Source organism: Rhinatrema bivittatum, chromosome 3 (genome assembly GCF_901001135.1).
Source record: "Rhinatrema bivittatum chromosome 3, aRhiBiv1.1, whole genome shotgun sequence".
NCBI lineage: Eukaryota > Metazoa > Chordata > Amphibia > Gymnophiona > Rhinatrematidae > Rhinatrema > Rhinatrema bivittatum.
Genome location: NC_042617.1, coordinates 230729734 through 230756800, shown reverse-complemented (window position 1 = coordinate 230756800; position 27067 = coordinate 230729734). Strand labels below are relative to the sequence as shown.

The 27067-nt window shown below is 49.1% G+C and overlaps 1 protein-coding gene across 21 annotated transcripts in view; it reads left to right on the top strand.

Annotated features, from left to right (window-relative positions):
• Positions 1-27067, top strand: part of AFDN (afadin, adherens junction formation factor) — a 1391435-nt gene that overhangs the window by 909961 nt on the left and 454407 nt on the right. For all 21 annotated transcript variants that reach the window (XM_029594302.1, XM_029594301.1, XM_029594288.1 and 18 more), the window contains one exon: positions 4080-4166. In XM_029594302.1, the coding sequence (XP_029450162.1) occupies positions 4080-4166 (87 nt within the window). The remainder of the gene's footprint in view (positions 1-4079; positions 4167-27067) is intronic.

Sequence of the window (27067 nt, the reverse complement as noted above, 5' to 3'; positions counted from 1 at the left end):
AAGCGCGTAAAGCAAAAAACATGTAGTTCCAGGAGACACGATCAAAGGCCTTTTCAGAATCGAATCCAATGGCTAACGCTGGGGTTTGATTGGATCGGCACAGTTTCATAGCCGTGATCAACTTAATTATGTTAGCATTGCCCGTGCGTCCTTTTACAAAGCCCACTTGATGATGTGAGATTATTTGAGGCAAGAGCATATTGAGACGGTCCGCTAAAACCTTTGCCAGTATTTTAAGATCGCAATTCAGGAGAGAGATTGGGCGATACGATCCCGGTAGTAAGGGATCTTTACCGGGTTTAGGCAATATGATGATATGAGCAAGATTAAAATCAGTTGGAAATAGATCTTTATGTAGGCCATCTCTATAAAAGGAGGTTAGCGTATCAGTCAGTTGCATTTGCAGGATTTTATAAAAGTCATGAGAGGCCATCCGGCCCAGGAGATTTCCCTGGTTGTACTGCTGCTATAGCATTGGAGACCTCGATAGGTTGGATAGGGCGATTCAGAAACTCCAGATGGGATGTAGAAATCCGAGGAATTGAAAGATCTTGAAAAAACTCCGTTTCTGCTGATCGATTTTCATTTTGCTCTGCAGTATATAATTTGGTGTAGAATTCCCGGAATACGTCACATACATCAGACGTTTGCATTACCAGGTTACCTCTGGCATCTTTCATTTGGGAAATAAAAGTTTTCGAGCGCTCAACTCGAACTAGATTAGCTAGCAAGCGGCCAGCCTTATTTCCAAACTGGAATCATTTTTGTTCCCCTCTATCTAATTGCTGTTGCGCTCTGGTGTGCAACAAGGTGTTTAATTGATTCAGTATATTATAATACTCCGTCTTCGGGTGACCAGGAGTAGAAAGCATGGTGAATTTGTGAAGACGTAGCTGCTGTTCCAATAACAGTATATTGGAATTGAGACGCTTGCGCAAGGAATGCGTGAATGACATTATTTCACCTCGAAGAACAGCCTTAGATGTTTCCCATAAGAGTTGAGGATTATCTGTATGTTGTTGGTTATGCTTAAGAAACTCATCCCACTTGGCTCGCAAAAAGGACTGAAATTGAGTGTTCTGTTTAAGATGTGCTGGAAAGCGCCACATGCGGGGCCCATCCGTGTTACGCGTAGTGTACATCTGCATCATTACTGGGGAGTGGTCAGAAATTACTTGCGTTTCTATAGAGGCAGAGCTGATGCGGGCAAAACTGCTGTGAGAGACCAGGATATAGTCTATGCGAGATAATGAGGCATGTGCCCTGGAAATATGCGTGTAGTCCTTCTTAGTTGGATGCAGCACCCTCCATATATCCACTAGCCCCAGCTGCGAGCAAAGATATGCAATTCCTTTTAACTTTTTAGACGGCGTTTTTAGCACGGGTGGACTGCGGTCCACGCTAGCATCATGGACGCAATTGAAGTCTCCCATAAGTAACAAAGTTCCTTGCATGTGAGTGAGCAGTAAGTTTCCCAGGCTTTCAAAAAAACCATGTCTGTACTCGTTGGGAGCGTAAACATTGCAGATGGTAACCAAAGTGTCGTTCCACAAGCCAGAAAACAAGACGTATCGGCCCTCTGGATCAATGATTTGGGTAGTAACTTTAAAGTTGAGGTGTTTGTGGATGAGCACCGCAACTCCTCCTTTCTTCCCCGTGCCGCGGAGGAGATACAATTTCCCACCCAGTCTCTTCGCAATTTTGCACTTTACGAGGCTGATAAGTGCGTTTCCTGGAGGCAGGCTATGTCCGTCTGCAGATGTTTTAGGTGATTTAGAATTTTCTTTCGTTTGATGGGTGATCCCAGGCCGTTCACATTCCATGATAATATTTTATCCATTGTCAAAGTGGATCCGAGACATCCAGGACCCAGGTCCCTGATAGATTGGTCTATCTAAGAGCAGGAAGGTCCCCAGCCTAACCTCCCCGCTTCCCAGCGTAACAAAAAGTCCAGCTCCTTGTAAATAATTTGATGGTTGTCTACCACCTCGGCAGGCGCCCTCCCTCCCCCTTCCCCTATTCCCCACCCTTCCCCCCTTCCGGACCTCAATCATCAGTCAAACCACTGTTACAGTGGTGTGGAGATCACGAGTTACATGTGTACGGGCGTCTCGTGCACCCAACATAGTGGATGTTGGGTGCATGAATATGAGAACCATAACCAAAGTATCAACACTCCACTATAGGTGATATTAACTACAAACCTTGGAGGACAAAAGAACAAAAGAAAAAGAAAAAAAAAGAGAAAAGAAATAATAATTGTATAAAAAGGCAGTTGGTTAGTAGGGCATAAGTTATAAAGGAGTGGAACCTCCCCCAGAAACCATAAAGTAGACATCCTCTGTACATTAACTGTAATCCTGGAGCCCTTAGACAAGATAAGCAGGTACTCATAGGCAGCAGCCATCTATCAGGGTTCCTTATCGTTTATATAGTCCCCCATATCCGGCTCCGTATGCTGTAATACAGGGAACCCCATAGCAAGGCATATGAACAAAAGTTTCCGGGATCGTTCTCCCTGATTGGGTCCTTCAGAGAACTCAAGTTCGCATTCTGGTTTGGAAATATTGCAGCATTTTAAAAACTGTATCTTAAACGCAGCCGTTTTGTATACTCCTCCCTAGAGGATCAGCCAGCGGTCTAATAGTCAGGGATCCATAAGACTGCGCCGGGTTCAGTATGTAAAGAGCTGACCTACCAAGCGTTCCCTTAGGCCGTTATGGCTGCTGGAGATATTTCTTAGCGGCCTTCGGTGTGTCGAAGAGATGGACTTTATTTGCACTCCATATTTTTAACTTCCCCGGATACAGTAAAGAAAATTGTACCTGGCGGTTGTAGAGCTCTGTGCAGATCGATGAGAACGCTTTTCTCTGTTCAGAGACACGCAGCGAATAGTCTTGAAAGACTCTGATTTTTGCCCCATTATACGCTACCACCTCCTTCGCCCGGTATGCCTGCCAAATATCTTGCTTGTGGCGGTAGTTCAAAAGTTTGGCAATTACTATTCGGGGTCGAGTTGTAACATTTTTCTTCGGGCCGATTCGATGTGCCCGTTCAACCCCGAGGCCTCCTTGCAATGCCGTCAGACCAAACTCCTCCGGCAGCCGTCTTTCAAGTAGAGTGCATAATTCACTATCCGCTACGCTTTCGGGAAAACCCAGAAAACGAAGATTTGCTCTGTGATCCCGGTTTTCAAGATCATCCAGCTTTTGTTCAAGTGCCTGGATCTTTGCATCGTGCGCCTTTAGAGTAGTGGGTATCGCTAAACAGTCGTCTTCAAGCATCAACAAACGGCCTTCGTCGTGCTCTATCCGGGGGGTGAGTTCAGTTAGAGCCGTGCACACCTCAGTTAGCCGTTCCTCTATCCCTGCGATTTTTTCTCCAAATTTTTCGTCAAGTGCGGCTCTGACGGTCTCTTTGATATCAGCCAGCGTTATTCCGGTGTGAGTGCCTTCCTCTGCCGGTTCGGCCCCGGCCGCCATTTTGGAGTCTGCTCCCCGCAATTTTTCCTTATCTTTTTTTGTGCCCTTTGCAGCCATGGCCGATGGCAATTTGTGCATATATCTAACGATGGACATATGCTCGTGTCCTGCAAGGAGTTTGATGTATGCTCGTCACGGATTTTAGTCAGATGGTGAGCAATTGTGGGAGCGGACACCCAGAGCTCAAGGAGAAACCTCTTCCTGGCTCACCACATCACGTGATCTCCTTTTTCATTTTTTTTTTTTTTTTATAAAAAGTTTAATCCTCCCAATTTGATTATGTCCAAACTGTTTATGTCCCTAGTGGGAATGAGTACCAGGGCATTAGCCCTCATGTTTTACTGGTTGTCAGTCTTAGCCAAAAGTCCAAGAGCAGATAAACCTCAGTTCATGACTCAGACCCTACACTTGATCTAGGCAAAAAAGACCAAGATTGTTTTTTGGGTGATAAAACATTAAATAACTGAAGACATTTTGGATGCTTAATTTATTCCTCAGTCTTTTTATTTGAATTAGCTTTGTCTAATGAGAACAGTAGTTAATGTACAATGCTGGCAATCCAGCCATACAACCATCTTTGTATTTTGAATTTCCTAGGCTCAGCCACTGAGGAAAGACCCTGAAATAATCACTGTGACGTTAAAGAAGCAAAATGGAATGGGCCTGAGCATTGTTGCTGCTAAGGTAAAAGATTAACTATATAGTATGAAATGTTTTGTCATTAGTGAGTTCTAATTTTCATAGGTGATAAATAAATTGATGCCATAAACTGAGTTATCACTAGCCATGTGTGACATTTTCATATTTTTTTCTGCCCTTTATTGAACTGAAATGCTTTCTTCCACACTGCCAGTCAGTCTAATCATCCACTCAGAGTTGGAGCTACAGCAGTATAGCCACTTGTGAAACAATGACACAGTATAATAACACAAGTCTTAAACTTTTTAAATTGCCAAAAGGATACACACAGCTGTAAAATGAAAAAAGACATTCTGTAATTGCTGTGAGATATCTGTAAGATATTAAAATTAAATACACCACAAATGATTACAACAGTTAGCCTCTTTTATTTCCATTTTTTCAGAGGACAGTTGAGCTTCCTGACTATGGCTAAGTCTTCATTTCTTGGATTCTCAAAGTTAACTGGGCAAAGTATATATTTCTCTGAAAAAATTTTTTGCTACTAATTCATTTTTGTTTTAAAATAGTGCTTCTATTTTCCCCATGTGTCTTTGCTGAGCTTTATAATTATTGAATTAGCACACAAAAATGTACTTGGTTAGAACAACTGCTTTTTATAAAACTGTTTGGTTAATTTGAAATTATTTTGAAACGAGAGAATTATGTACTGAGTCTTGTTGGTGTAGCCTTCTCACAACAGGAGATATTTTAGGAGCGTTTGACTATAGGAGTTATAACTGTATTTGGCAAGGGGCTTCCAGGCAATCAGGGCTTATTTTCTTTCACTCTTCCAAGGAACATCTGGGCTCTCACACTGTGGCTAAGTATTAAATCCTTGGACTATCAAAGTATCTGGGCAAAGTATAACATTTCTCTAAATTTTTAAAATATCAGGACTCCTTTTGCTAAAAATAAGTTTTGCTTAAAAATTATGCTTTGATTTTGTCTGTAAATTGGGTGTCCCTGGTGCTTGCTTTTCTTAAATAGTCTTCCAAGTCCTCAGATGAAATGTTTTATTGAAAATCTAAGGAATTTGAGCATTCTTTATAATACAGGCATTCCATGTACAAACAAAGTAATTTTCTTAACATATGGACAGATGGTTCCAAAACTAGTGGGTTATGCACCTCTACCAGCAGAAGGAGACTGAGCAAATTTGAGATCAAGTAATTGCATCGACATCAGCCCACCATTATTTTCCATCTCCAGCAGATGGACGTGCATCTTCCTACTGGGGATTGCTTAAAAAAATTTCAGAAGAGGAGGAGATATATTCGCCCCACTCTCGTGTGGTGATACCTTATGGTCTCTCAATTCAAATGAGTGCCTTGGTCCATTAGCTGGTCTTTCAGCCGGCATGGACTTAGCTGTAAAAAAAAAAAAAAAAAAAAAAGCTGAAAGGTAAGCGGGTGCAGAAAGCTGAGTAAGGCAGTGAAGGTCTTTGCCCTCTCCCCCCGCAGCCAGAGACCAACCGTGTACTCAGCCAGAATGAGCTGAGCTCAGGTAAAGAATAATTAAAAAAACAAAAAGAGAGGGAAAAGGGGGGTTTCAGTAGGCATTCCTCTTCCTCCCCTCAGTCTCCATGCTCTGTGCTCCAATCCGATATTTGTTCCCGCCTCCGGGGGAGCTTAGGGGATGTTGGCAACTTGTTCGGTTGAGCAGCCTTTTGGCTAGGATATGCTCTCAAGCTTGTCTTGTTTGCCGCGTAGTAGGCTATGGCGGCATTTTCGTTGGTTTAATTCCTGCACATAAGGCTGCCCTCTTCAGTTGCATCAGTTTGTCCTTGTGTACCCAGATGTGCATCCAGATTGGGAGCCTAGTTGGGCACATAGGGGTTCCTACCTGAGTGTTCAATTGTGTGAGCATGCACACATGCACACACTTATTTACACGCATTATCTGAAGCATCCTCGTAGGAGTTAAGTTTGTGTGCTTATCGAGGCTCTGTTGAGCACCTAATTTATGGGCGCCTAGTTTTTGCAGCGTGGACACAGCTGGGCACACTCTTATCAGATGCCTGTTAGAGTGTATTGGCAGACTGATAGAAACATAGAAATGACGGCAGAAGAAGACCAAATGTCCCATCCAGTCTGCCCAGCAAGCTTCCACACTTTTTTTTTTCTCTCTCTCATACTTATCTGTTACTCTTGGCGTTCAGTAACCTTTTGGTTCTGTTTCCCTTCCACCCCCGCCATTCATGTAATCTTTTGGTTCTATTTCCCTTCCACCCCCGCCATTAATGTAGAGAGCAGTGCTGGAACTGCTTCTAAGTGAAGTATTAATGTAACCTTTTGGTTCTATTTCCCTTCCACCCCCGCCATTAATGTAGAGAGCAGTGCTTGACTGCTTCTAAGTGAAGTATCTAACTTAATTGTTTAGGGGTAATTACCGCCGCAATAAGCAAGCTACTCCCACGCTTATTTGTTTACCCAGCCTGTGCAATTCAGTCCTTGTTGGTTGTCTGAATATAAATCCACTTTCCTAGCGTGTAGCAGATGGACTCAGAACAAGTGGGTATAGTGTGCTCGTGCTAGCAGTTGGAGACGGATCTGCCGTCAGCACGGGTACATATACCCCCACAGGAAGTGAAGCAACTCAGTAATTTCCGTCTCCAAAGCAGTTTGGAGCTCCTGCACGCTCGCTGAGCGTGTTTTCCAAATCTACTTTCTACTTCGACTTTCTAAATTTCTAAGAAGATACCAGAAGACGAGCCCCGCACTCCTACGGTGATACCCTCGGGTCCCTCCCCCAGTTGAGTTTCTCGAGGTGATTTCCGCGATCCCTCGGAGGTCTATGCCTCGGTCCAGTGGCCGAATCGCGGCAGGGATCTAGCCCCCGAGCGAGAAGGGCTCAAGCGTGGCTGAGAGGCGCCTCAGTCCCGGCGAGGACTTAGCCCTGAGCGAGACGAGTTTGGCGGCTTAGAGGCAGCGGGTGCACTTCCTCGAGCGTGGCGGTGAAGGTATTTCCCCTCTCCCCCCCGCAGCCGGAGACTGCCCGGGTTACAGCCGGGAAGCGCCGAAGATCAGGTAAGGCGTACATCTTTTACTTTTGGTCTCCGAGGTACGAGGATCGGCGGCGTTGCTGGTATGCGACACGCCGTGGTCGCCATTTTGTCTGCCTTGTTCAGGTATTGAGCGCCCACAGATAGGCGCCCACAGATAGGCGCCTGTGGATAGGCGCACAACGCAGCATATTGAATATTATTGAGCGCATATTGTATATTGTTGAGCACATAGTGCTGAACGCATATTCTTGAGCGCATATTGTATATTTGAGCGCATATTGTATATTATTGAGCGCATATAGCTGAACGCATATTCTTGAGCGCATATTATTGGCAGCATATCGTATAAGCCGACGCCCTGCATTCGCAAGACGCGATGGAACATTTGAACGCCCAAGCGTTTCCAGAAACGGCACCTCCTGATTCCGGCGTGAAAGCTCTTGGCCTGTGCTCAGCGTGCCAGCTTAGAGTCACGCAGAGCGAGGAGCCAGACTCCCTTTGTGCCCAATGTGAGGAGGCCGTTGTTTACAGACAGTTCCCCAGGGGCCACCCCGGATTTAACGGGGCGTCCTGAACAGCCAGGAATTCTGGGGGACCTGGTACCCTGATGGCTAGAGACCACTTCCATTTCCTGGGTGGACTTATTTAAGGGGATTCACACCTTTGTACAGATGCAGTCGGCTTCCCGTCCAGGCCATGGTGCCCCGGCTGACCCTGCCACCGGACCCTCTCGCCCTTACCGCGGGCACCCGCCTCCGGCCAGTCCGACTCATGCGGATCCTGATGTCTCAGAGGACGAGTCCGGACTCCCCGAGGAGGAGGAACTTCCCTCGGGGATAGAGCCATATCGAACTATGAGACTGTTCTTTCCCAAGGAAGATCTCTCCGACCTGGTTTCTCAGTGCCTGACGGAGTTGGCTATTCCAGGCCCCAGTACCAGGGAGGCATTCACGCAGAACCCCCTGCTGGAGGGTCTTCGTCCGACAGCCCGCCATTTTCCCTTCCTGCAAGTGGCACAACAGCTGATCGATTTGGAGTAGAATGCACCGGAGGCTTCATTCAAAGGGGGTCGGGCCCTGTCTGGCATGTACCCCCTGGACCCGGCAATCAGGGATATGCTGGCGTGCCCTAAGGTGGACGCCATGGTTAGCGCTGTGGTCAAGCGCACTACCATTCCAGTGGAGGGGGGGGCGGCCCTCAAGGAGGCTCATGACCGCCTGGACGCCATCCTGAAACAAACCTTTGAGGTGGCAGCTCTGTCTCTGCGGATCGCAACCTGCTGCACAGTGGTGACGCGTTCCTGTTTGTCACAGGTCAGAAGCAATGCCCCGGCAGCAGACATGGAGTCAGCTCTCTCGTTCCTCACGGATGCCGCCTCCGACCTAGTCCGTACGACAGCCAAGGGGGTATCATCCTCAGTAGCAGCCAGGAGGCAGCTATGGATACGGAACTGGTCAGCCGATGCTCCTTCTAAGAAACGTCTCACTAGAATGCAGTTCAAGGGTTCTCTTCTGTTCGGCAGTGACCTAGATAAGCTGGCCAGCACATGGGGCGCTGCTCCAGTACCTCGACTGCCGGAAGATAGGTTCAAGAGGAACCAGCACACCTTTCCGAGGCCCTCCAGAGGTAGAAGCTCCCAACACTTCACTCCCTATAGGAGTCGCTACCAGGCACCTCATCCTCAGGCCAGGAACCAGTCCTTTCAGACCAAGCAGCACAAGAGGGGGGGCCGGCTCGGGTTCAGGTCCCGGCCGCACCTCACAATGAGAATCAGCTGATCCATCTGGGGGACGAGGCCATAGGGGGCAGGTTAACCCTCTTCTACCCCAGATGGGTCGAGATTACGTCGGACCAGTGGGTCCTCGCTATCATCCGAGAGGGGTATTATCTGGACTTCCATCACATCCCTCCGGACAGGTTTGTGGAATCTCCGTGTCCAATCCACAAGAAGGCAGCATTGGAAGCTACCCTGGCGAGGCTCCTGTCCTTGAAAGCCATAATCCCAGTACCTGCATGGGAAATGGATTCTGGGCACTATTCCATTTATTTCATGGTACCCAAGAAAGAGAGGGCACTTTCCGACCTGTCCTGGACCTCAAGTCAGTCAACCGATACTTAAAGGTCCCGAGGTTTCGCATGGAAACTCTGCGCTCAGTCAAGACCGCAGTACAGCCAGGGGAATTCCTCACGGCCTTAGACTTGTCAGAAGCCTACCTGCATATCCCGATCCATCGGGATCATCAGCGCTACCTACGCTTCAAGGTTCTGTGACGGCACTTCCAATTCCGGGCTTTGCCCTTTGGGTTAGCCACGGCGCCGCGGACCTTCACCAAGGTGATTGTAGTGGTAGCAGCGGCGCTCAGAAGGGAAGGAATACTCGTCCATCCCCTACCTAGACGATTGGCTGATCAGGGCGAAATCGCAAGGGGAGAGCCATCGGGAAACCAACAGAGTAATCGCCCTTCTGGAGAGCCTGGGATGGGTAGTCAACCTAAGCAAGAGTTGCCTACAGCCTTCCCAATCACTGGACTACCTGGGAGTCTGGTTCGACACCCAGGCAGACAAAGTCAGCCTAACCACCAAGAGAAGGTTAAAGCTCCAGACCCGTCTACGGTCCTTGATGGGAGCCAGCCGGCCCATAGCCTGGGATTACCTGCAGGTTCTCTGTCTCATGGCATCCACCCTGGAAGTGGTACCATGGGCAAGGGTCCATATGAGACTGTCACAACACTCCCTCCTCTCTCGGTGGAGCCCACGTTTACAGAACTACACCGTGCATCTACCTCTACCTGCCAGAGTGCGGACCCAGCTACGGTGGTGGTTGCAGCCCAACCACACGAGCAGGGGGTCGAAGATGTCCTCCCCCACGTGGACTCTGCTCACCACAGATGCCAGCCTGAGCGGATGGGGAGCACACTGCGAAGAGCTCACCGCCCAAGGGCGGTGGAACAGAGAAGAGTCAGGGTGGAACATCAACCGTTTAGAGGCACGGGCAGTCCGATTAGCCTGCCTGCAATGTGCTCACAGACTGAGAAACAGAGCGGTCAGAGTGATGTCCGACAACGCCACCACGGTGGCATACATCAACCGACAGGGCGGAACCAGAAGCCGACAGGTGTCCCTAGAGATAGCCCCGCTGATGGCTTGGGCAGAGGCGAATCTCCAGGACATCTCCGCCATCCACATTGCCAGAAGGGACAACACCACGGCAGACTTCCTCAGCAGGGAATGCCTAAATCCGGGAGAATGACAGCTGTCCCCCAAAGCCTTCCAGATGATCGTGGATCAGTGGGGGACGCCGGACATGGACCTACTAGCGGACAGGTCCAATGCTCAGGTACCCAGATATTTCAGCCGCAAGCGAGATCTGTTCTCTCACGGGATCGACCCCCTGGTTCAGCCATGGCCTCCAGGGACTCTGCTATACGCCTTTCCTCCGTGGCCCCTGCTGGGCGCTCTTTTACACAAGATTCAGAGGCACAGAGGCCTAGTTCTTCTAGTGGCACCAGACTGGCCAAGAAGACCCTGGTACGCGGACACGAGAAGACTACTGACAGGGGAGCCGCTTCCCCTGCCTCCTCTCAGGGACCTGCTACATCAAGGTCCCATTCTCCACGAGGCTCTGGCTCAATTCTCTCTTACGGTCTGGCCATTGACAGGGCTAGACTGAAGAAAAGAGGTTACTTGGAGCCGGTGATAGATACACTCCTCCGAGCCCGCAAGTTTTCCACCTACATAAGGATCTGGAGAGTATTTGAAGCCTTCTGCGACACTCATGGCACCAATCCACATGCGACCACAATCCCTATTGTTCTGGATTTCCTGCAGGATGGGCTTCAGAAGGGTCTCTCCCTAAGCTCCATGAAGGTTCAGGTGGCTGCGCTGTCTTGCTACGGTCCCAGGAGGGATGGCAAGACCATTGCCACGCACCCAGATTTTTCCCGCTTCCTGAAAGGAGTCAAGCACATTCGTCCACCACTGAAGTGGCCTGTGCCCCTGTGGAACCTCAACATAGTTTTGGATTTCCTCGCGGGATCCACCTTCAGACCGCTCCGGGGCCTGTCTCTCCGTTCACTAACTTTGAAGATGGTGTTCTTGCTGGCAGTGTGTTCAGCATGCCGCATCTCAGAGCTACAAGCGCTGTCCTGCCATGATCCCTTTCTCAGGCTCACTCCAGAGGCTATCCATCTTTGCACGGTTCCCTCCTTCTTACCTAAAGTAGTCTCACAATTTCACCTCAACCAAACCATATCCTTGCCCACCACGGCGGGTTTGAAGAAGTCAGAAGAAGGGCGTTTGCTACGCCATCTCGACATCGGCAGGTTGCTGCCCAGATACCTGGAAATGATAGAAGCAGTACGAAAGACGGACCATCTGTTCGTCCTTCACAGCGGGAAGAAACAAGGAGAAGCGGCCTCACGGCCCACCATCGCCCGCTGGATCAATGAAGTTATCAGAACAGCCTACGTAGAGTCCGGGAAGCCTCCGCCTCTACAGGTCAAGGCTCATTCCACCAGAGCGCAGGCGGCCTCTTGGGCAGAATATAGGATGCTGTCGCCCGTGGAGATATGTAAGGCGGCGACGTGGTCCTCCCTCCATACCTTCTCCAGAGTTTCTCGTCTGGACGTCCAGGCCTGGGAGGACACATCATTTGCGAGGGCAGTCCTACGCGGTCCTCAGGCAGCCTCCCACCCAGTCAGGGAGTAGCTTTTGTACGTCCCACTTGTTCTGAGTCCATCTGCTACACGCTAGGAAATGTTGAGATTACTTACCTGATAATCTCCTTTTCCTTAGTGTATGCAGGTGGACTCACCATCCCACCCGGCTGCCAGTATACATGGGATCCACCAATTCAAGGTGAGGCATGTCATTTCTTACACGAGACCGTCCACTCTACCAGCTGTCGACGCCTTCCGGTTGGGAGCGCTGGCGGTCTCCAGCTACTATCAATCGGTCAGGGGAATCCTGTTTCATTAACTAATTGATCGGTCAGTACACATATATCCACAACAGCTTTTGCAAGGAAGATTACTGAGTTGCTTCACTTCCTGTGGGGGTATATGTACCCGTGCTGACGTCAGATCCGTCTCCAACTGCTAGCACGAGCACACTGTACCCACTTGTTCTGAGTCCATCTGCATACACTAAGGAAAAGGAGATTATCAGGTAAGTAATCTCAACATTTTCTTCATTTCCCCCTGCCATTGAAGCAGAGAGCTTCTCTGGATATGTATTGAAAGTGAAGTATCAGGCTTAATTGATTCGGGTAGTAACCGCAGTAACAAGCAAGCTACTCCCCGCATTTTTTGTGAATGCAAATCCTTCCCCACCCCCCCCCCCCCCCCCGCACACATTTCCTCTTGCCATTGAAGCATAGAGCACTGTCTGAGTCACATTTACCGTGTCTGTCTTTTGAATAAGGGTATTATCTCCAGGTAGTAGCAGTCTTTCCCGCAAGCCTCCCTCTCTTCCTTCACATCCTCTAGATCCACAGTGTTACAACTATGGCTGCTATGCAGCTGCCTCACCACCAGAGGTCCCCCATGAGCATCCTCCCCCGGCTGGCCCAGTCCGTCCTTGTCTACTCTATGTTCCAAACTTCATTTATAACCCTGCCTAACATATCCCTCAGTGCTTCGGCATCGAGCTCGTCTGGGCTCCCTGCTCTAGCCTACGACCTCTGTGTGGCTTTCAGGCTGTCTGCCTGCCTCTGTGTGCCCTTCAGGCCTTCTGCCTCCCAGGAGGGGTCTGAGCCTGCCTTGCCGCCCCAGGAGGGGTCTGAGACTGCTTGGTCGCCCCAGGAGCGGTTTGAGACTGCTCCGCTGTTCCAGGAAGGGGTTGAATTTTTCGCTTCACCCCAGGAGGGCCTTGACACTGCCCACCCGCCCCAGAAAGGGTCTGAGCCTGCTGCATCGTCACCCCAGGAGGGGGTTGAGACTGTCGCCACCCCAGGAAGGGGATGACTTTGTCACACCATCTCAGGAGGAGTTTGGAATTGCCATCATGCAGTGTCCCCTGCAGAGTTGGGACCCAGGTGGAGTAGGAGGCCTTAAGTAGGGGGGTACTGTTACGACTATGGCTGCTATGCAGCCACCTCACCACCAGAGGTCCCCCATGAGCATGCTTCCCCGGCTGGCCCAGTCCGTCCTCCTTGTCTACTCTATGTTCCAAACTTCCTTTATAACCCTGCCTAACATATCCCTCGGTGCTTCGGCATCAAGCTCGTCTGGGCTCCCTGCTCTAGCCTACTGCCTCTGTGTGGCCTTCGGGCCTTCTGCCTGCCTCTATGTGGCCTTTGGGCCTTCTGCCTGCCTCTGTGTGGCCTTCGGGCCATCTGCCTGCCTCTGTGTGGCCTTCGGGCTTCCGCCTTGCCCTGCTGCCGTTGGGCTTTCAGCCTAGTTGTGCTGCCTTTGAGCTTGTGTGTTTTATGTTTCGTGTTGTAATGTTTGATTAGTCTGTCTGGTCATTGTCCATCTTGTTTCCCTGAGTTCCCTTAGTCCAGTCACTCATACCAACAGTCAGTATCACCCTTACCTGCACGCAACCCTGAATCCATCCTTACCTGCGCCCAGTTCCAGTATTCTGATCACCTCTACATGCATTCACTGCCACCCATACTTCCATGCTGTTCCTGTGTCTAAGTTCACCCTTACCTCTCCCGCACCTTGTATTAGACTCCCTGCAGCCAGCTCCCACTACCATAGGCACTCTTCTGTTAGCATTCAGATCCATAAGCCCCAGTCAGTACCCAGGCTTTCTCACTCCTGCCTGCAACAGATTCTACTCCAGCCAGTGTCAGAGGCTTTCCTGCAACCCCTGTCTCTCTCCACCTGGAGTCACCCCCGCAGGTGATGTTTACCACACCTAACCGGTGCCCATTCGTAAAACACAGTGTTTATCTCATGCTCCTTTGAAGTCCTTCACAGTTTTAGTCTTCGCCACTTCCTCCGGAAGGGCGTTCCAGGCATCCACCACCCTCTCCATGAAGAAATACTTCCTGACATTGGTTCTGAGTCTTCCTCCTTGGAGCTTCAAATCGTGACCCCTGGTTCTGCTGATTTTTTTTCCAACGGAGAAGGTTTGTTGTCTTTGGATCGTTAAAACCTTTCAAGTATCTGAAAGTCTGTATCATATCACCTTTGCTCCTCCTTTCCTCCAGGGTGTACATATTTAGATTCTTCAATCTCTCCTCATAAGTCATTCATGAAGACCATCCACCTTTTTGGTCGCCCTTCTCTGGACCGCCTCCATCCTATCACTGTCCCTTCGGAGATACAGTCTCCAGAACTGAGAACAGTACACCAGGTGAGGCCTCACCAAGGCCCTGTACAAGGGGATAATCACTTCCCTTTTTTTACTCGATATTCCTCTCTTTATGCAGCCCAGCATTCTTCTGGCTTTAGCTATTGCCTTGTCACATTGTTTCCCCAACTTCAGATCGTTTGACACTATCACCCCAAGGTCTCTCTCCTACTCCGTGCACATCAGCCCTTCACCCCCCATCGAATACAGCACCCCATATGCATGACTCTGCACTTCTTAGCATTGAATCTCAGCTGCCACTCTTCCAGCTTCTTTAAATCCCATCTCATTCTCTCCACTCCTTCCGGCGTGTCCACTCTGTTGCAGATCTTAGTGTCATCCACAAAAAGACAAACCTTACCTTCTATCTCTTCCGCTATGTCGCTCACATAGATATTGAATAGGCCCGGTCCCAACATCGATCCTTGTGGCACTCTGCTTAACACCGCTCTCTCTTCAGAGTAAGTTCCATTTACCATCACATATTGTCTTCTGTCCGTCAGCCAGTTTACAATCCAGGCCACCACCTTCTCACTCACTCCTAAGCTTCTCTTTTGTGCGGGACCGTATCAAAAGCTTTGTTGAAATCCAAGTAGATGACATCGAGCGCTCTTCCTCTATCCAATTCTCTAGTCAACCAGTCAAAATAGTCGATCAGATTTGTCTGATAGGATCTTCCCCTGGTGAATCTATGCTGCCTCTGGTCCAGCAATTCTCCTGACTGTAGATAGGTCACTATTCTTTCTTTCAGCAGTGACTCCTTACTTTTCCCACCACCGAGGTGAGGCTAACCGGTATGTAGTTACCAGCCTCCTCTCTGCTCCCACTTGTGAAGCGGGACCATCACCGCTCTTCTCCAATCTCTGGGCACCACTCCCGTTTCCAGGGATCTATTGAACAGGTCACTCAGCGGAGCTGCCAGCACATCTCAGCTCTTTCAGTATCCTGGGATGAACCTCATCCGGCCCCATGGCTTTTTCCACTTTCAGTTTCCCCAGCTCTTTCCATACATTCTCTACTGTAAATGGAGTTACATCTACTCCACTCCCCTCCGGTTTATTGTTAGCTAGCGACGGTCCTTCTCCAGGGTCCTCTTTAGTGAACACCAAACTGAAGTATTTGTTTAATATTTCTGCCATTTCTTCGTCTCTCTCCACACATTGATCTTTTCCACCTTTCAATTTCACTATACCATTTTGGACTTTCCTCCTTTCTCTGAAGTGTCTGAAAAATGTTTTGTCACCTCGTGTTACCTCTTTGGCAATCCTTTCTTCCGCTTGACTTTTTGCCTTCTTGATTACTTTCTTAGTCTCCCTCAGTTCTACCAGATATTCTTCTTTGTGCTGCTCCCTTTGGGATCCTTTATATTTCTTGAACACTGGCTTTTAGCCTTTATTTTGCAAGCCACCTCCTTTTTGAACCAGATAGGTTTCATTCTTTTGCTTTTCATTACTTTTCTAACATATAGATTAGTTGCCTTGGTAATTGCTCCTTTTAGTTTGGTCCACTGTTGTTCCACATCTGTCTCGTTCTCCCAGCCTTCTAGTTCTTCCTCTAGGTACTTCCCCACGTCATCAAAGTCCTTGTTTTTGAACTGCAAAACTTGGGTCTTTGTGCTTCTTCTCCGTATTCTTTGCGTGATATGAAACCATACCATTTGATCACTGGTGCTGAGGTGGGCGCCCACCTGGACATCAGAGACATTATCTCCATTAGTGAACACTAAATCGAGTATAGCTCCCTCTCTCGTGGGTTCCATTACCAATTGTTTCAACAAAGCCCCTTGCAGGGCATCCTCTATTTATCCCAGGACAAGCAGGATGCTAGTCCTCACATATGGGTGACATCGGTAATGGAGCCCTATGTACGGAAAAACTTCTTTAAAAGTTTCCATGAAACTTTTGAATGGCACCGGAGTGCCTACTGAGCATGCCCAGCATGCCATGATATTCCCTGCCACAGGGGTCTCCCTCTGTCTTCTTTTTTTCCGTGAAGCAGTTAGCATCGCGGTCTATTGGAGTCCTGAGGTGATTTTTCACCTATTTAAAAAGTTCATCTTTTTCGGAAAAAATTACGCTCACCGCAGGGGTTTCCCTTAGTTATCACCAGCGGTAACTTTTTTCCGTTTCGGTTTCCGGCCGGGACCGATATTTTTAGGTCATCGCCGTCGACGGCTGTTCGGCGAAATGGCCTCCGGGTTTAAAAAATGCCCAAATTGTGTGAGGACGATGTCTATAACTGACCCACGCTTTGAATGTGTTCTTTGCCTAGGCAAAGACCACAATATTCAAATCTGTAAATCCTGTGCGGAGATGACTTCGAAAGGCCGTCGTCTCCGAGCCGAAAAAAATGGATCAATTGTTTAATATACAGTTGTTTCCAAGGGCTTCGACTTCAGGGCAGTCATCGCCATCAGGATCAGTCCGTCAAGCTATTCTGAAAAAGACTCGTCCGGAGGCGGGAGATGCCTCAACGCCATCCCCTTCAGTGTCATCGAAGGCATCGACTTCGGGTAGCGAGAAACAAAAAGAAAAACATTGACACCGGCATCGAAGACGCCAAACACCGATGACCGAGGACCCATCGTCAGGTACGGCCTCACCCGCAAAGAAACCCCGGACGGGGGCGGAGGCTTCGAGGCCTAATGATTCAGGGCGATCCCCACCGATATCGGTGACGGGCTCTGTACCTCCTCAGGGCTCTGAGGAGGTATCGGCATCGCCAGCACCGCCTCCCTCCATAGCTGCTCTGATATCACCAGCTATGAGAGTGGAACTTGACACGTTCATATGTCAAGCGGTGCACCAGGCTCTGCGCGATGCGATTCCGCCTCAGCCATCGACACCTCCATCGATGCCGATTCCAACCCCGAGGAATCCATCGCCATCGATGCCGCCGACACCGATGCCACGGGAACCGGTCCCGATGCCTACTCCGGTACCCTCACCGGTGCCAACACCGATGCCCAAGGAGGATGTCTCGATACTCCATCCAGTCATCTCCAAATTAGACACACTCCTGGATATTCTTTCCAGTAAAGTACCAGAGGAGCCCTTTCCAGGCCCATCTGGAATGCCAAGACCTCCAAGGCCTCGTTCTCCTCTTCTGCCATCAAGGCCTAAGGAGCCACTCACTCACCACACTCCACGAGAGGTGCCTGGGGACACCAGTTCTTAATATTCTTCAGATGAAGAAATCTTTTCAGAACCATCTCCACCTGACGACCACAGGAAGTCACCTCCTGAGGACCTCTCCTTCACAAACTTTGTAAAAGATATGGCTGAAACCATCCCCTTTCCATTACAAACAGAGGTGGATGCAAGACAAAAAACATTGCAGGTTCTGCAGTTCGTGGATCCTCCTAAGGAAATGCTGGCAGTCCCTGTCCATGAAGTTTTCCAGGAACTGCAATACAGAATTTGGGAACATCCAAGGTCAGTCTCAGCGGTGAATAAGAGATCAGAGGCAAATTACTTGGTGCAACCTATTCCAGGTTTTCACCAATCAGTTGTCGTCGAATCCGCCCAAAAGAAGGCGAAGCGACTAAAATCCCATTCCTCTATGCCACCTGGAAAGGAGAGTAGGTTTCTAGACAACCTAGGGCGAAAAATTTTTCAAGGTTCTATGCTGGTATCTAAGATATCATCATACCAGTTATATATGAACCAGTATCAAAGGAACCTTTGGAAACAGGTTCAAGACATGGCGCTCTCTCTTCCTGAACAGTATCAGGAACCATTACAGGGTATCATTCACAAAGGCCTCGAATCAGGAAAACATGAGGTCAGAGCCACTTATGACTGCTTCGAGACGGCGGCAAGACTTTCTGCATCTGGTATAGCTGCAAGGAGGTGGGCATGGCTCAAGGCCTCTGATCTACGCCCAGAGGTACAAGAACATTTAGCTGATCTTCCTTGCTTGGGGGATAACCTTTTTGGAGAGAAGGTAAAGGAAGCTGTGGCAACCATAAAGGACCACACAGAAACACTAAAGCAGTTATCCTCACTACCACAGGATACTCAGCCTTCCGCAAGAAAGATTCCAAGGCATGATACTAGACGTCCTTACTACCGTCCACGCAGGTATTACCCCCCAGCAAGTAGGCCCAGAACAGCCCGGCCACCTCAACGCCAACAGCCTAGACAAAGGCCTGCAAGGGCTCAACCACCACCACAAACTGCCACTACATCTGGTTTTTGAAAAACCTCAGAGAGCAGCAGCCTTATCAACCCATTCCCAAACATACCAGTGGGGGGCCGAATAACATACTTTCAAAGCAATTGGACCTCCATCACCACCGACCAGTGGGTGTTATCCATCACAACTCACGGTTACAAACTGGATTTTCTTACTGTTCCAAAAGAAAACCCTCCACTTAGATCTTGGACAGTAAATCAACATTCCATAATTCTTCAAACAGAATTATCCACCCTTTTGAAAGCCAGGGCCATAGAACCAGTTCCTGGACCTCAAAAGGGCAGAGGATTCTATTCCCGCTATTTCCTCATTCCAAAGAAAACAGGAGGCCTTCGACCCATTCTAGACCTCAGAAATCTCAACAAATTCCTCAAAAAAGAAAAATTCAGGATGGTGTCCCTAGGCACCATTCTACCTCTTCTTCAAAGGGGAGATTGGCTCTGCTCTCTGGATCTTCAAGATGCCTACACTCACATCTCCATCTTTCCTCCTCATCGCCAGTACCTGCGATTTCGGGTAATGGAACAACACTTTCAATACAGAGTACTGCCATTCGGCCTTGCATCAGCACCACGAGTATTCACAAAGTGTTTGGCTGTAGCAGTGGCACACCTCCACAAACAAAAAGTGCACGTGTTCCCTTATCTGGACGATTGGCTCATCAAGAGTCAATCAAAAGAAGGAGCTCTCACTTCTCTCACACTCACTATCCATGTGCTTCACTCCTTGGGGTTTCTCATCAACTACCAGAAATCCCATCTGACACCAACTCATCTTATACAGTTCATAGGTGCAGAACTAAACACTGTAACAGCAACAGCTTTTCTTCCAAGAGATCGTGCTCAAACACTTGTCCTCTTGACTCACAATCTTCGAAGCCAATTCCAGGTAACAGCTCACCAGTGCCTCATTCTTCTAGGACATATGGCTTCCACAGTTCACGTAACTCCCATGGCCAGATTAACCATGCGACTACTACAATGGACACTCAAAGCACAGTGGATACAAGCCACTCAACCAATGTCCACGCCCATTCATATCCCACCAGACCTCAGAGCAGCACTCAGCTGATGGACATCAATGAATAACCTGCTCAAAGGCCTACCTTTCCAGCAACCAGTTCCACAAGTAACTTTGACTACAGATGCATCCACCTTAGGGTGGGGAGCACACATTGGTCATCTAAAGACACATAGAAACATAGAAATGACGGCAGAAGAAGACCAAACGGCCCATCCAGTCTGCCCAGCAAGCTTCACATTTTTTTCTCATACTTATCTGTTTCTCTTAGCTCTTTGGTTCTATTTCCCTTCCACCCCCACCATTAATGTAGAGAGCAGTGATGGAGCTGCAACCAAGTGAAATATCAAGCTTGATTAGTTATGGGTAGTAGGGGAAGTAACCGCCGCAATAAGCAAGCTACACCCATGCTTATTTGTTTTACCCAGACTGTGTTATTCAGCCCTTATTGGTTGTTTTTCTTCTCCCCTGCCGTTGAAGCAGGGAGCTATGCTGGATATGCTTGTAGTATCAGTTTTTCTTCTCCCCTGCCATTGAAGCAGGATATGCATTGAAAGTGAAGTATCAGGCTTATTTGGTTTGGGGTAGTAACCGCCGTAACAAGCCAGCTACTCCCCGCTTTGTGAGTGCGAATCCTTAAGTGGACAAAGCTCGAAGCCTCTTTTCAAATAAACTTCCTGGAGCTTCGAGCTATACGCTATGCGCTGCATGCATTCAAGGACTGCCTATCACACAAGACTGTTCTGATCCAAACGGACAACACAGTAGCCATGTGGTACATCAACAAACAAGGGGGGACAGGTTCCTACCTCCTTTGTCAAGAAGCAGCACAGATTTGGGACTGGGCCCTAACACACTCTATTCTTCTATGGGCCACCTACCTAGCGGGCATCCACAACACAGTAGCGGATCGCCTCAGTCATCAGTTCCAACCGCACGAATGGTCCTTGGATCCAGCAATAGCATCCAAGATTTTCCAACGCTGGGGTCAACCTACGATAGATCTCTTTGCATCCCAGCTCAACTACAAAGTGAACAATTACTGCTCTCTACTCCGACAGCAGAACAGCCTCCCAAAGGACGCATTTGCTCGCCATTGGAATTCAGGCCTGTTATACGCGTATCCACCGATACCGCTCATAACCAAAACACTAGTGAAACTACAACAAGACAAAGGGACTATGATACTCATAGCCCCATATTGGCCTCGACAGGTATGGTTCCCCACACTGTTAGATCTCTCAGTCAGAGATCCAATTCGCCTGGGAGTAGCTCCCAATCTCATAACTCAGGAACAAGGTCAGTTGCGCCATCCCAACCTTCAAACCCTGTCCCTGACAGCATGGATGTAAGAGATACAGAGAGCTTGGCATCCTTAGAAAGGGGGGGAGCCTTTCCCTGGCCTTGAAGATGATTTGATCATTTGCCTTTTCACTGGGATATGAGAGGTTTTTGGATTGAACAGGTGATTTTGTGTCTTCGGCGGGGGGAGTCAAAGACTCAGGAGGCTCCAGTGTGGAACTCCATTATCAAGGGTAAGCATAAGACCACTACTGTCTTTCCACCCCACCCAGAGGTGGAAGAGATGATGTTGGTGGAATGGGAGTCCCCAAGTCGGGCCTGATGAGTCAACCTCCTGCAATGGCTGTATCCATCTCCACCTGCTGTGCTACAGACGTTTTGACAAGTACTGGTGGTTGATGCCTTAGTCACAGCTGTGACCAGGCATACAACTATTCTTGTGGAAGATGGAGCCCCCACTGAGAAGTTTGTTCATCTGTTTATCGACAACGGTGCAGATTTCTATCTACTTGGCCCTCGTGGTCCAGGCTTTCCTGCGCTAGATCCAACAGCTTGTGGAGAGCGAAGAGGTGCCCAAGATGGAATCCACTACAGCCTTCTTGGTAGATGCTTTATATGATGTGTTGCAGAGCTCTGCCGGGACAGTGGCCTTGTCAGTCGTGGTGTGTCAGCTCTTGTTTCTATGTACTTGGGCTGCTCATTCTTGATCTATCACTCACCTGGTGAAGTTACCCTTTAAAGGCCGGCTGCTGTTTGGGGAGGATCAGGACCAGTTGGTTAAGAATATGGGTGATCCTAAGCCCCAACGCTTTCCGAAGATAAGGGCCACTCCTGTAGGGCTGGCAGCAGTCACAGATAGTTATATGGCTCAAGGTGATATCAGCCAGGTAGACAATATTTTGGGGGTCTCCTCTGCAGCATATTTGGGTTCCAGAAGCTGGTGTCAGTTCTTTCAATGAGCCAGGAGACACCAGAGCCTTCTCATGAGGTTTCACAGGTTTATAAATTCTTGACACCTGTAGGAGCCCATCTACAGGTATTCTACAGGGAGTTTACCCACATGACGACGAATCAGTGGATGTTGGAGATAATCCGTTACAATTACACCTTGGACATGCAGTGGCGTTATTCATGACACTTTCATGGTTTCTCCCTGATTTGTTTGGGCCAAACTGTAGATGGTCCGTGGTCAGTGGTTGCAGTGCCCCCGTCAAAACAGGTTCAGGGATATTATTCCATTTATTTTGTGGTGCCCAAGAAGGATGGATCCTTTCACCCCATCCTGGATCTCAAGGGAGTGAACCACTGTTTGTGGGTCCCATGTTTTCTTATTGAGACTCTGTGGTCCGTTCTTGCTGCGGTCCAACAGGGTGAGTTCCTGTGCTCACTTGACCTACTGAAAGCCTATCTCCATGTTCTCATTCGGGACAGGGATCCGTTAACAATTTTTTATGTACTGCGAGAACACTTTCAGTTCCAAGTGTTACCTTTCAGTCTCGTAACCACACCAATGCTTTCGTTATGGTGACTGCGGCTCTCCAGCGTAAGGGAATTACGGTCCACATATATCTCAACAATTGATTAATATGAGCGCCATCACATGGGTGTGTGACTCATTGAGTGAGTGGTTCAGCTTTTAAAAAGCTTGGGCTGGGTAGTCAATTTTGTCAAAAGGACCCTACAGCCCATGCAGTACTTGGAGGCACAGTTTGATATATGGGAGGGACAGCTCCTGATAGATGAAAGAGTGTACAAAATATTCAATCAGGTCCTGGACTTCCTAAAATTGCTGATTTCTTCCACATGGGATTATATGCAGGTGCTCTGGCTGATGGCAGCAACACATGCGCCCTCTTCAAGTGTTGCTACTGTTACTAGGTAGTCTCCACTGAGCCAGTCATTGTGCCAGTCACTTCTATGGTGGTCGCTTCCCTCCCATTTGTTGAAGGGAGTCAGCCTTGCCAAATGCGGCAAGGCTGACTCGAAACTCTCAGGTTGAGATGGCGTAGGGGAGTTCGTCTCCGGAGGTGGCCTCTTGGTCAGTCAACCAGCTGGAGACCAGGGCAATTCGCCTGGTCCTTCTTCATTTCCTCCCGCTGCTCCAGGAAAGAGGCATTCAGGTCCTTTCGAACAATGCTACTGCAGTGACTTATATGAATTGGAAAGGGGGGAACCAGAAATAAAGGGGTTTATTACCATCCACCTGTCCAGAATGAACAGACAATGAAATGCTAAAAGAAATTATGGAAATTAACAAAATCAACAGCACAGTAATAATGGGTGATTTCATTTACCCCAGTATTGACTGGGTGAATGTCACATCAAGATATTCTAGATAGATAAAATTCATAGATTTATTTTTATTTTATTTATTTAGAGATTCTTATATACCGCGGTACGTATAGATATACATCACCTTGGTTTACATTAAACATTAATATTAGCAACAGGCTTTACATAAAAGTGTTAAACAATAAGTACAAAAAATAAGTTAACAATAATAAATAGATAGGAATAAGCAACAGGCTTTACCTATTACATTTTCAAGAATAATAAAACAAATAACAGCTTAATGCTATAAGTAAATGATGTTTCAACGACCAAATATATATAATTGTAACTATATTCAATAATGTGTGTTTCGGTAAAAGTAATTAAACACAATCGTAGTTTAGGCTATTAGTCCGTAAGAGGCAACTTCTGGAGTCAAGTTCAAGTTAAACATAGATGAAATAAATGACTACTTCATGGAGCAGTTGATACAAGAAACAACAAGAGGGGAAACTATTTTAGACCTAGTTCTTAGCAGAACACAGGATTTAGTGCATGGAGATAGTGCACTTGGCAATAGTCATCACAACATGATTAAATTTGACTTTCTTAGCGTGTAGCAAATGGACTCAGGACCAATGGGTATAGTGTACTCCTGATAGCAGTTGGAGACGGATCAGATTTCAATCTGACATCAGCCCCTAGTACATATACCCCTGCAGGAAGTGCAGCTCTTCAGTATTTTCTGTCTCCATAGTACTTAGGGACTATCTGCACGCTCTCACAGAGTTAGAACCAAAACAACGAAGAAAACCCAAATTTGAAGAAAATCCTACCTCTGAAGACGAGCCCCGCTCTCCTGCGGGGATACCCTCGGGACCCTCCCCTAGTTGAGATTTCCTGAGGTGATTTCCGTGGTCCCTCGGAAGTGATCCTCGGTCCGGCGGCCGAATCACTGTGAGGACCTAGCCCCCGATCCCGGGTGCGGCTGAGAGGCAGCGGGTGCACCCTCGAACACGGCGGTGAAGGTATTTGCCCTCTCCCCCCGCAGCCGGAGACTGCCCGGAACGAAACCGGGAAGCGCTGAGGACAAGGTAAGGTAGAAATCTTCAGCGTTGACTCCGGTCTCCAAGGTTCGAGGAGTCGCACAGGTCGCCGGCTGGGACCAGTGCCGCTGGGTTGATCCGCCATTCCAGGGCCAGGCCCCGGCTAGTTCAAAGGGTCTCCCCACGTGGAGACCCTCCGAGGTGGTCGCCGTATTGCCCGCTTGGTCGCTGTCACCATCTTGGCCCTAATCGCCGCTCCGTTCGTCGAACGAGCGCTCAAGTCTAGCTAGGCGCACAAGTTACATGTGCACATAAAGTTACATGCACATAATCCTTCTGCGCACAAAGTTACATGCACAAGGGCCATGCGCATAAGATATAAGCGAGTCGCACGCCTACCGGGCTAAGCGCATAACCACGACTTGGGCGCACAACTGCACGCACAAGCACATCTTAGACGCGCCGGAGCGCACAAGAGTTTATGCGCTGATAGCCGTGGCACCACCGGAAATGGAGATAAAGGCTCAAGGCCTCTGTCCAGCATGCCATATCAGAGCCGCACAAAGCGAGGAGGCCAACACCCTATGCGCTCACTGCGAGGAGGCCCTGGGAGATCCAGCCCAGGGCCAGTCCCACCCAGGGCCGAGTAATAGCTCCTCAGTGGGTACCCCCGGATCTAGTAAATCCCAGCGGGACACCCCTACAGACGGGGATCCCCAGGGACTCTCAACGCCCCTTAGCTTGGATCCAGCGTGTATCTCATGGGGTGGAGTTCTTCAAAGGGCTACACACCTTTGTTCACATGCAAACGGAACCTCCGGCTGATCAGCCACATCTTCCGCCAGAAGACCTTTATGCACCAGGCCCCTCGAGTCCTAGACAAAGGTTTCCACCGCCCAGAAGTCCCACCTATGGGGACACAGACAACTCTGAAGAGGAAGCAGAGCCCCTAGAAGAGGGGGAACCTCCCCCCGGGGACAGAGCCTCACCGAACGATGGGACGCTTCTTCACCAAGGATGAGCTCCCTGACCTGGTCACCCACATTCTGAAGGAGTTCGCTATCCTGGGCGCAGGAGCTTCGGGGGAGCCTAAGCCGAATCCCCTGCTAGAGGGCCTCCGACAGACCTCCCGCCATTTCCCTATGTTACAAGCCATCCAGCAGCTAATTGACTTGGTAAGGAGTGCTCCAGGTCCACATTCAAAGGGGGACGAGCCATGGCAGCCATGTACCCCCTGGACCCGGCAGCCAAAGACCTTCTGACATGCCCAAGAGTGGATGACATGGTCTGTGCGGTCTCGAAGCACACTACTATCCCAGTGGAGGGAGGAGCAGCGCTCAAAGATTCTCATGACCGGCGTCTTGAATCCATCCTTAAACAGTCTTTTGACGTAGCCGCTATATCCCTACAAATAGCGGCCTGCTGCACTGTATTGACACGTGCCTGCTTACCTCAGACCAGGAGCAACACCCCGGGAGAGGCCATGGAACCAGCAGTATCATTCCTTGCGGACGCTGCTTCCGATCTGGTGTGCACAGCGGCCAGAGAGTGTCATCTGCAGTGGCAGCCAGGAGACAACTCTGGCTACGAAGCTGGTCGGCCGATGCATCTTCCAAAACGTGCCTCACAAGGATGCCCTTCAAAGGATCCCTCCTGTTCGGCAGCAAGCTAGAGAAACTGGCCAACAAATGGAGCGAGTCCCCATTGCCGCGCCTACCAGAGGACAGGACTAAGAGAAACCAGCGACCCTTTCCCCGGTCCTCCAGGGGCAGAAGTTCACAGCGCTTCAATCCATTCAGAAGCAACTATCAAGCGCCCCACCCGGTGGGCAGGAACCAGTCCTTTCGGAACAAGCACAACAAGAGGGGAACCAGCTCGGGTACAGGCCCCAGCCGTACCCCACAATGAGATTCAGCCGACCTGTCCAAGGGAAGAAGCCATAGGGGGCAGACTAGCCTTATTCTACCACAGATGGGTCGAGATAACTTCGGACAAGTGGGACCTAGCCATCATTCGGGAGGGGTACTACCTCGATTTACTGCGAACCCCTCCGGACAAGTTCGTGGAATCCCCCTGCCACGACCTCTCCAAGAGGGCGGCAGTGGAAGCTACACTGACCAGACTGCTGGCTCTCGAGGCCATAACCCCAGTGCCTCCACAAGAAATAAATACTAGGCATTATTCCATTTATTTTATCGTCCCCAAGAAAGAGGGGACGTTCAGGCCCATGCTGGACCTCAAGTCAGTCAACCACCACCTGTGGATTCCCCGCTTCTGCATGGAAACCCTACGCTCTGTAATAAGGGCGATACAACCGGGAGAGTTTTTCACATCCCTGGATCTTTTGGAGGCTTACCTACACATCCCAATTCATCAGGAACACCAGCGCTATCTATGCTCAAAATCCTGGACCGTCACTACCAGTTCCAGGCACTACCCTTCGGGTTAGCCACAGCTCCCCGAATGTTCACCAAGATCATAGTGGTGGTGGCGGCAATACTGAGGAAGGAAGGAATCCTCGTACATCCTTACCTAGACGACTGGCTGATCAGGGCAAAATCCCCAAAGAAAAGCCACCAAGCAACCAACAGAGTCAAAACTCTACTGGAGAGCCTAGGTTTGGTGGTAAACACAAACAAAAGTTGTCTACAGCCCTCGCAGGCTCTAGAATACCTAGGAATCCGATTCGACACCAAAGAAAAGGTCAGCCTGACTCCCACAAGGAGATCAAAACTGTGGGACTGGTTACAAATTCTGCTGAG